The sequence below is a fragment of the Fundulus heteroclitus genome, chromosome 1 (assembly GCF_011125445.2).
Source record: "Fundulus heteroclitus isolate FHET01 chromosome 1, MU-UCD_Fhet_4.1, whole genome shotgun sequence".
Taxonomy (NCBI): Eukaryota; Metazoa; Chordata; class Actinopteri; order Cyprinodontiformes; family Fundulidae; genus Fundulus; species Fundulus heteroclitus.
The window spans coordinates 32,270,425-32,280,590 of record NC_046361.1 but is presented as its reverse complement, the minus strand read 5'-3'; the positions used below and the strand labels follow the sequence as shown (position 1 = coordinate 32,280,590).

At 36.1% G+C, this 10,166-nt stretch overlaps 1 protein-coding gene across 1 annotated transcript; it reads right to left on the bottom strand.

Annotated features, from left to right (window-relative positions):
- Positions 1-1,389: 1,389 nt before the first annotated feature.
- Positions 1,390-3,744, bottom strand: LOC118564159 (sulfiredoxin-1-like). Its single transcript, XM_036141231.1, has 2 exons — positions 3,459-3,744; positions 1,390-1,643 (listed from the first exon to the last, which is right to left on the bottom strand). Exons 1-2 carry the CDS (start codon positions 3,675-3,677, stop codon positions 1,434-1,436), a joined length of 429 nt encoding a protein of 142 aa, XP_035997124.1. The 5' UTR covers positions 3,678-3,744; the 3' UTR covers positions 1,390-1,433.
- Positions 3,745-10,166: the final 6,422 nt, after the last annotated feature.

Below are 10,166 nucleotides of genomic sequence, written 5' to 3'. Positions count from 1 at the left end.
GGCCTGAAACAGTTCCTCCTCCTGGTCCCTTGATTGGTTAATCCTCAAAGAGAAAATGTGTAAAACCTCCCATGGAAACCGCTCCCAGCAGCAACAGGTGCAATGCGTTTTTTTTCATACCGGTATTGCGTGTCAAACCCCCTTTGAGGATATGGTTACTTCCAGACACTGAGCGAGCTACAGGAAATCTTCTCACACGCGACGATTCAGAGGAGACATTTAGAGTCCTTTAGGGCCCGTCGGTTAAAGCTGCCCTTGGGTCGCCCTTCATTTCCTCGATGGCCTCAAAGGGAGATCGTCAAATGGCTCCGAGCTCACATTGTGAAAGCACTAATGTCGGAAAAGCCTCGTCTATATTTTACCTATATTATTTTGCAAAACTTCAGTTCCTTCCTCCAAGGCGGAGGCAGGGGAGTAGCTGTCCAGCCTGATTTAGTGAGTGGAGCCAGTCTCAAGGACTCAAAATAACAACATACACAAGGCACAAGGCTTTTGTCGTTATGTTTTTACTGAAACTATTGGTGCTATGCATTGCAATATGCAAATCGTTTCAATTTTACATGAACTAGTTAGGATTTTCCATGTCCCTTCATTGGTTAAGGATGGATTTTAATGATTGAGATTCTTCTTAGAGTCGACACAAAGAAATCTGACAATTCTGCAAGACTCAACATGTTGCATTTTGTCATCAGGATATTCTCTGAACGCCTGACTCCTTCAACAACCGCTGTCTACAACATCCCAGTCAAAGCTGGCTGTGCGTAAAGAAACCACGAGTGAAAACTGCAACTGTCTAATGAATGAATAAATATTTTTTAAATGATAAAACAAATATTGGCATTTTCATATGAGGTGTGCCCAATTAAAAATAATAATTTCCCCCTTCACAATTCGGAGCGGAACACAAGTAAAGTAAAAAATACCAAAGTGAATTTGTGATCAAAATTGTTTCATATAAAATATATATAAATATTCTTCTCTATGTAAATGTATGATTTATTTAAGTCAAATAAAAGTAAATAAAGAAGAAAGGAACAAATTCCATCTACAAATACCATAGTACAACTTGCCGCAACCATAAACCTATTTTATAAAACAATTAAGCAAATGATATACAATGAATAAAAAATGTTGTGTAAAATTCAAGCAGGTTTTCAGAGGTTCAGTCTAATGAGAACCATTTGATTAATAAAGAAAATAAACATGCAGTGATTTGACGTGAGAAATGTGTTTACATCCAGAGCATTATCTCCCCCTGCTGGTCAATCTCGTGTATTGCAATTCCCCCCGCATGCAACTGATAGCTGAATAAATAATTCAGCAATTTGAATCAGCTTTTTGAAGCGGGGGGACACATCTAAACATGCATGACACCAGAAGTTAAGAACTGGAGCTGGAAACCCCTGATTATTACAAGAAAACCCCCCACAGCATTAGAGCAGGTCAGGCGTTGAAGCCCCCAAGTAAGTCCTGAGGTCTGAGATGTTTGATCTGATGAGTTTGGCTGGGATGGTTGGCATGTTGAGCCTCTGATAGGCAGCAAACCTGTGACAGCCTCCAAAGGAGTAGTAGTAATTTCCTCCCTCTCTGCCTTTGATCCAGAGAACATCAATGGGAGGAACAACGCTGATGTCTGCCGTCTCCTGGAAGGAAAGGCAAAACGTCAATTAGAGCACACAATAGCATCAAAACACAAGGCACGCAAGCATTACAAAAACATCTTTTAAAGCAAAATAACCTTCTTGCTCATTAACCACTACACTATAAATAGCTAAGCTGATAAATTAAGCCGATCTGTATTTTTTTATTTATTTAAATATTGGCCTTCGGGTTTCACCTGAGAGTACTTGGGTGATTACGGAGGAAGAAAATATGTGGTCAGTACTTTGTTGGTGGGGCTGTGTAGACATTAGCAGTGTGAAACAAAGTGAAATCAATCATACTCCCAACAGATGATCAGCAGGTCACCAGTCTGCGTGTTGCTAGATTATCAGCGATCCTTCAGTCTGCCGTAGCTTAATGAGCGCCAACGCAAAGAGCTCAGACTTTATCGTCGGTTTTAGTCACAGGCCTGTATGACATCCTCATGGTATGATACATTTCAGAAGAAATACCATATTTACACAAAAAATTCAAAGCAAAAATCTCCACTCCCATTTTACGCTCTTTTTGACTCGGCATGGTCTACTCATGGAGGCATTGGACCTCCAGCTTTGTCCAGTGCAAAAACGTCACAGTTAGGATGCCTTAAATCTCTAAACTGCCCATTTGAGTGAGTTTGAGAGCGTGTGTGTGTGTGTGTTTGTGTGTGTGTGTGTGTGTGTCCATGGGTGTTTTTCTGCCTCCCGCACAATGACTGCTGGGGATATACACCAGCTCCTCCAGAGCCGCAGGGTAAACGGGTAAAGACAAGAGTTGGATGATCTTAGTAGCCGGAAAAAAAAGAAAATACCCAGAAATGCATTAATTACTTTTATTAATTTCATGTAATCTAACATGTTTAAAATTTTAATTATACTAACCTTATCTATATCTATTTTACACTATCTCATTAAATCGGTGCAGGGGAATCTCCTTCTCCCAGTGTGCAAGCTTGGAGCAGATCTTTAACCACAATGCAAGAGTCACCAGAAATGTTTTCGCCACCATCTCTAGACGTTCAGGAGAAAAGAAGCTACTGCTACATTTACACAGCTCATAACAGTTTCTAGTATAAAGATATTTATGCCCAGTGCAAATTTACTTGTAAAAAAAATAATAAAATAAAATCAATAAACAAGACATGGAAAATCACAACATATTGACTTAAATGTAATAAAATGGTGAACAATAAGGGAAACTGGTTGTTCCGCTTTTTGATATTGGCCATAAATATCAGTCTATTTCTAGTAAAAGGTTCATATGACACCATAAATGTACACATATTAAAATGAGCTGAATATTTGAAGGTTAAAAGTATAAAATATATTAAGTAGCGGGAAACAGCAAGACTTAGATCTGTGCCACATCCGTACACAACTCAAACCACCAAATAATCAGTTTAAACACCTCTTTCTGTGCCAGGTAGGTAGAATAAATGTAAAAAGAGAAAATCTGTCATTTAACGGTGTTAGTTTTCGTTGTTTAAAGTCGGTGTGAGTTTATTTCTGCACTCTCTCTAAAGAAAAAAATATTTAGAGTAATGATACAAAAACAACTTCAAGTGTATTCCTATAAATTTTTATTTACCTTTTAGAACCTTAGGTCAAACAGGTTTTAGATATTTGGGGAAAAAAGGCTCAAAAAGGTCAGTTTCCTTCAAACATATGTCTGATCAATTGTTAACCTCGTTTACAGATCTGTCAGGAGAAAGAAAAATATGTTTGAAGAGAAACTTATAATTTAAAGGCATCAAAAAGCCTATGTTTAGACTAAATCTATCGGATCTTGTTAGGTTAATGAAATAGTTGACAGGCTACCTTAATGGTATCCATCAGACTCTGGACTTTCTGCTCGTCCAGCTCTGGAGGAAACGGTCTGATGATCACCTGCATCGGCACGTTGTGAACCTCCTCGATGGTGTCTGAATGCACCGACCTGTTGTCTGTTCCACGTTCATTATGCGTTTTAGACATATTCCTACAAAACTGAGAAATATGTCTTAGCTGTGTGTTGCCTCCCCGAAAAACCCGAAACATTTGCCCAAACCTGCTGACAGAAACACAAGCGCAGCTGCTGTGAGCTACTTCCTGAACTTTTTCCTTCCTTCCCAGCGGAGTGATCTGATTGGTCGAGTTCAATGTCAGTCAATGAAATGCCACGCCCCTTTTGGAATAGTAGTCTGTCACCAAGGTCTGAAGTGAGTGGACTCTTACTTTTCATTTGTTAACAAATGATTACATTATTTATATAAATGTTGTTATATTAATATTATTGTTATTGTTATTATTATTATTATTATTATTATTATTATTATTATTATTATTATTAGTAGTAGTAGTAGTAGTAGTTGTAGTAGTAGTAGTAGTATAGTATTGTTGTTCTTGTTGTTGTTTTATTTTTATTTATTTTTAACTACCTAAGATATTTTTGACAGTTAATGCCTTATTAACTAACAGAATTCAAACTACATTATTATGCTGTCTTTACATTTTATTTTAGATTGCGAGCCAGCTAAAAAAAAAATTTAACTTTAGTCTGTGATGCCGTTTTAAAATGTTACATGTATGACTCACTCCTTAAATGTTAAAGTTTAATAGTGTTTTAAATTTTTCAGTTTATTTTTTTAAAAACCCCAATTGTACATTAATAAAGAAATAAACAAGTTAAGTTAGCCAGAACTTGTTTTCATCGGTCATCTGATGTAAGTAGACATCCAGCATGTACATAGAACAATAATATCAACACAATTGAATGTAGGAAAACTAACAACTTTACCTTATAAATGAACATATACACAGAGGTGTCAAGTAACTAAGTATAAATACTTTGTTATCTTACTTAAGTAGAAATTTTGGTAATTTATACTTTAGTGGAGTATTAATTTTTCAGCCTACTTTTTACTTCTATTCCTTACATTTTGAAATTAGTCCAAATAACATTTATTTACTTATAGTACTACTTATACTACTTTTATACTTTAAGTAGTCTTGTATACTTTTACTTGAGTAAAGCGTTTCAGTTGATACTTCGACTTCTACAGAAGTATTTTTAAAATCCTAGTATCTTTACTTCTACTTGATTTTTATATGACTTCATATTAATCATTACTTAAGAGATTTTTGATAATTTGGGTTTCATGACTGGTTTGGGCCAAATTATTTTTAAAAACTAAACATTTGGTTTACATTATTCATCAGTAATTTTTGTAAAAACAGACTGTGTTGCCATGTTTAATGGGACATGAAAGGAATAATATAGATTATACATCTAAGAAGAAAGTGTTATACCAAGTTTAATATTTTCATAATAATGATGTTTTTGTCTCACTAATGTGTTTTCAGAGAGTTTTGATATATATTAGTTAATTAAACCTAATTTTGGGGGTTATTTTTTGGGATTTTTTTTTTTCTGCTGGAAGCTTTTTCCCTTTTTGTTTGCCAAGCAGGTATATACTAAGAACGGGTGGGTAAATCTGTAATGTTTAATGTTTACATTTAATTCACCTTTAAATTAAGGTTGGCCAATAAATCAATACATTTTAAAATTACAATTTTTTATGATTACATTTTTTGGAAAATCAGGATTTTATTTTGCCAATGCACTCATTGGTATTCCATGAATAGAACAGCATGCTCATATTGTCAAAATCTTGTAAAGAGAAAACTTTTTTTAACCAAAATACGAGGCACGTTATTTTATTCATTCACTTTTTTTTTTCAAGTCAGTTTGAAGTTACACAAGTAACTGCCTGTTCTTAGCTCATTGTGTAACACCACTAGCAGCAAACATTTTGTTATATTTTCATTGTTTATTACGATGGTTGTGTCTGCCAGCTTGTACTTAGTTGCACTTTAAATACAGGTCAACTCCCGGATGAAATACTTGGCATAAAAGCAACTTTTTAAAATAAGTTCTTTAATTTATTTTGTTGAAACGAAAAAAGAGGGAAAATCGATTAATTGGGTTTGGTATAATAAAATCAGAGATTTCATTTTTAAGCCACATTGCCCAGCCCTACTTTAAACACATCAATATGGAGTGCATGCTCCTTATGAGATGCAGAATGGTGTCCTAGGGACTGGAGTGTCCCCTTCTAGATCTGGACCAGGGAGGGACTGAGCTCCCAAACAGTCTGAGCTGCAGCCTGGTGGCGTCGGATGGACCTAGACGATGGCCAGAGATGTTCTGTTGGATTTAGTTCAGGGGAGCGTGGAGGCTAATCAGTGGTAACAATTCCTTCATCCTTCAGGACCTGCCTGGATATTCACATTATCATGCACCAGGAGGAGCCCAGGAACAGATTTGCATAGAGTAGCCAGAAATTGTATTCAGAGTGGCACTACTTCAACATATTTTTACTCGAGTAAAAGTAAAATGTAGTCAGCTAAAAAATTACTCAAGTAAAAATAAAAACGTATTCAGTGAGAAGGCTACTCAAGTACTGAGTAACTAATCATAACAACTGGTGATTTTAATGTTTAAAGATTATGTAATTGGACAGACAAAAAGATAAGGTTATGTGCAAATTGCAGATTTTAAAGACAAAATAATAATAAAAAATATACAAAGAATAACATAATTACAAAACCAATTCTGGCAGAAGAAATTGTTTCCTAAATCCTTGTTTTTTAGCATTAAACTTAAAAGCAATACTTATAGTAGTTAATGTATATACAGTATATGTTAGAACAGTGCAAAGTACTTCCAATTACAATATCCGCTGTTTACTGTACATTCATTTGACCTCCAAATGGTGCAATGAGCTCAGCAGATAGAAGATCACTTTAAAATAACAAAGCTTGTGTACAAATAAGAAGCCTCACTTTAACATAAACTCTAGGTTTTTGTCTGTCTGGTCCATTTTTGGTTAAAAAAAGCATGTTCTCTATTCATGAAGTTAGGTAGAGTAACCAGAAATTTTACTCAAGTGTAAGAGTAGCGATACTTGAGCAACAATATGACTCAAGTAAAAGTAAAAAGTACAGTGCAATAAAGCTACTCATTTTTGTTCAAAAAGTTACTCAAGTAAATGTAACCAGTTACTACCCACCTCTGCCCAGGACCAAACACACCCGTGTAGGGTCTGACGATGGGTCTAATTATTAAATCCCGTGACATAATGGCAGTCAGGGTGCCATCTTTTATTCTGTACAGGTCTGTACGTCCCTCCACATATATGCCTCCACAAAGCAGCACTGACGCGCCACCAAGCCGATCACGGTGAACAATGTCGCAGGCAGCAACTGCAGCTACTCCAGAACCTTTCACGTCTGCCACATGAGCTCAGAGTGAACCTGCTCCTCTGCATAGGCGTCTGCATCCGATGCCTTCTAGACACTTCTTCTTTTAGGACATCGTCTAGGCACTTCCTTCTCTGTGGAAAACCTACAGTAGACCCAAGACTAACTGGGAAAACCTTGGAGCCCCTCAGAAAGAGCTAGAGAGTTTCATAAGGGGAAATGGAAGCATTCATTTTTCACCTGGACTTGTTAACTCTCCAACCTAATCTTGTGGATAAAGGAGATGATTATGGCACTGATCATATTAAATGGTAATTGGCTTGTACTTGTATAGCGCTTTATCAAGTCCAACGACCCCAAAGATCTTTGCATTAAAGTCAGTCATTCACACCCTGACGGTGGTGAGCTATGTTAGTAGCCCCAGCACATGTTAGTGCCAGTCACCCACAGTTAAGATTAAAATTAACAAGCTGGTAAAACATTATGGTACGTATTTTTTAACTGTCTAATTATTTCGGAAAAACCTGTCTTGCTAGGTAAAAGGGCCATTAGGTGTATTATGGAAAGCTGCCCGTAGCCCTAAACCAACGCAAAAGACATTTTACAGCCAAAATGTTTGTGTTAAAAATTGACTCCAGTAGTTAGCCAGCCAGTTACAAACAAAAGCCTAACCTGTGATAACAGTACTTTTAATGAGGTCCTTGTTTTGTTTTGTTGACTGTCATGTGATTCAGGCTTGCTCCTTCAAAATGAGCGAATTTTTCTGTGGTTCTCTACTTTTGCAGAAATTTTAACAAACCAGCCGAGTTGCTTTGGTTCCAAAAATGACACCTGGGCTCACAACTTTGCACAGGTTAGTGGAAATCATTAAAGATCCGCTGCGTTGAAGCAGGAATGGTACTATTATTATTTTCCCAACACAAAGCCACAACAGCTTTTAATGAGACAATTAAAATGATTTTTCGGACAGGAGAGGCAGGCTGTTATATTGAATTAATACAAATTCTTTGAACTGGAGTAACGGTGCTTTTTCATGCTGTTTAATTGGTCACACAGGGATCAGTTACAACATGAGGGAGGTTTATGTACAGTTTGTGATAATGTGCAGTGATTTCAGTATGCTATACACTTGAATAAAGAAGAGGAAATGTCCTTTGTAATGCATGTGCTGGCATATGTGATAAACATTTTGTCCTCATAGTCAAGTGCAATATCAGCAGGCAGTTTAAAATTCAGTCTCAATGTCAAATTTTAATGTCAGTCTTATTTTTATAGCACATTAAAAAACAATATAGGTTGACCAAAGTGTTTCACAATTACACCAACAATAAAAAATATATTTTTGAAACTTATTACTAAAAAATAAACAGAAAAAATGTAATAAAAACCAATAAAACAGTGAAGAATTCCTCCCCTCTTGTTTTGTTTGCCGTATACTTGACTGATTTAACTCACTCACTCTGTATAAATAGCCATACAGTGAAGTTATGTTGTAGAAGGAAATGATATATGGTTTCAAAATCTTTTGCTAATAAATATCTGATTGTTTACGGCTTGCATTTTTAATTCATCCTCCTTTGCTCTGATACCCCTAAAAGTTCTTCTGGTCACCAAATTAGTAAATAAAAGTCCACCTGTATGAACGACTTCAGATGCTTGTTGGCAAACATCAATCAATCAATCAATCAATCAATCAATCAATCAATCAATCAATCAATCAATCAATCAATCAATCAATCAATCAAAGTTTATTTATATAGCGCTTTTCAACAATCCATATGGTGTACAAAATGCTTTACAAGCTAAAATACAAAGAAAAAGAAGCTGAGACAAAATAGATAAAATATAAAAATGTATAGAAAAATAACAAGATAAAAGATAAAAACAAAAAAAATGCATAATAGCACAATTCAAAACAGTTTCAAGAGCCATATAGAAAATAAAACCACAAAATAAACAAAAGAAAACGTTATCCACAGTTGAACAGCTAGGAGTGAAAGGCCTGACTGAACAGATGTGTTTTTAGCTGCGATTTAAAGACTCCTAGCTCAGTAATGGATCGTAGCTTTGGTGGTAAAGGGCTCCAAAACTTCATCATATCTTTGGCTCCAAGTCCTGGGAACATGCAGAGTTATAAGCTCTGATGGGTGCAGAGCCCTGGCGTTGTGGCAAACAGTTAAAAGTTCAGACAATTCTGCTGGAGCATAGATGTGAGAAAATCTTGTGATGGGAGATTAGTTGTGATATTTACCATTTTATTTACATAACTCTCTTTTTTGTGCCTCTAAATGCCTTTATTTGATAATTGCCAGACAGGAAATGGGTAAAGAAGGAATGACATGGGGCAAAGGTATCCAGGTCAAGGACCAAGGACCAAGGACCACTTATGACTCTCTTTCTCACCTGGGCTATTATCTCTCTGTGACCTGTAGCACTGAATAATATATTACTATGTAAAATTCAAATTCATTTAACACTTCAAATATACTAAACAAACAATTATTGCACTGCAAACAGACCTTTGTGTTATGAATATTGCACTCACTGATATAGCGATGACAATATATTTGTGATATATCGTGCAGCCCTAATGAATAATTCACAGCACAACTATTAGTTGAGGATTTATGAACGAATGGCAAGAAGAAAAGCATTGTTGAAAGAAGGCCATAGCATGCTTTGTGTAAAGTTTGCCTCTCGTTAAATAGGGGAAAAAGCAAACATGTGCTTGAAGAAGGTGTCCGGGTCAGATTAGACCTAAATGTAACTTTTTCTTCTGCATACAAAATGCTGTGTGTGAGGGAGGACTAACCTTGCACATTACTACATCGTGCTATGATGATGCTTTTCTTTAGCAGAGTCGTGGAAGCTGGTCAGAGCTTATGTGAAGACACGTGGAGCGAAATACTTGGCAATCCTGGAAGAAAGCATGTTAGGTGCTGCTAAAGACACGGGGCAGAGGGTTACTTTCCAACAGGATAATAACCCTGAACATACAGTCAGAGCTACAAAGGACTCCTTTAGTAAATAAGAATCTACATAACTGTTTTCAGATTTTTATTTAAAAAAAAAAGGAAATTATGTTTCTTTTTCATCCCTCTTTACAATTATGTGCTATATGTACACTAAAATCTTCACCCTTTTCTTCTGTATATAGTCCAGTTTCTGCTTTGCTGTCATTCAGATTCCATATTAAACACCAAAGAGAAGCCAGCATCACTTGATCAGAGGAGCCCCTGTCAGTTAAGGCGTATAGACATGCAAATTAGCTGCGCTGTTTTGGTG

Excerpts from the sequence above, each read along its gene's own strand:
- LOC118564159 (XM_036141231.1), bottom strand. The coding sequence starts at position 3,677 with ATGTTTCGGGTTTTTCGGGGAGGCAACACACAGCTAAGACATATTTCT. Across the intron at positions 1,644-3,458 it reads GTCTGATGGATACCATTAAG|GAGACGGCAGACATCAGCGT; the intron begins GTAGCCTGTCAA and ends CTTTCCTTCCAG.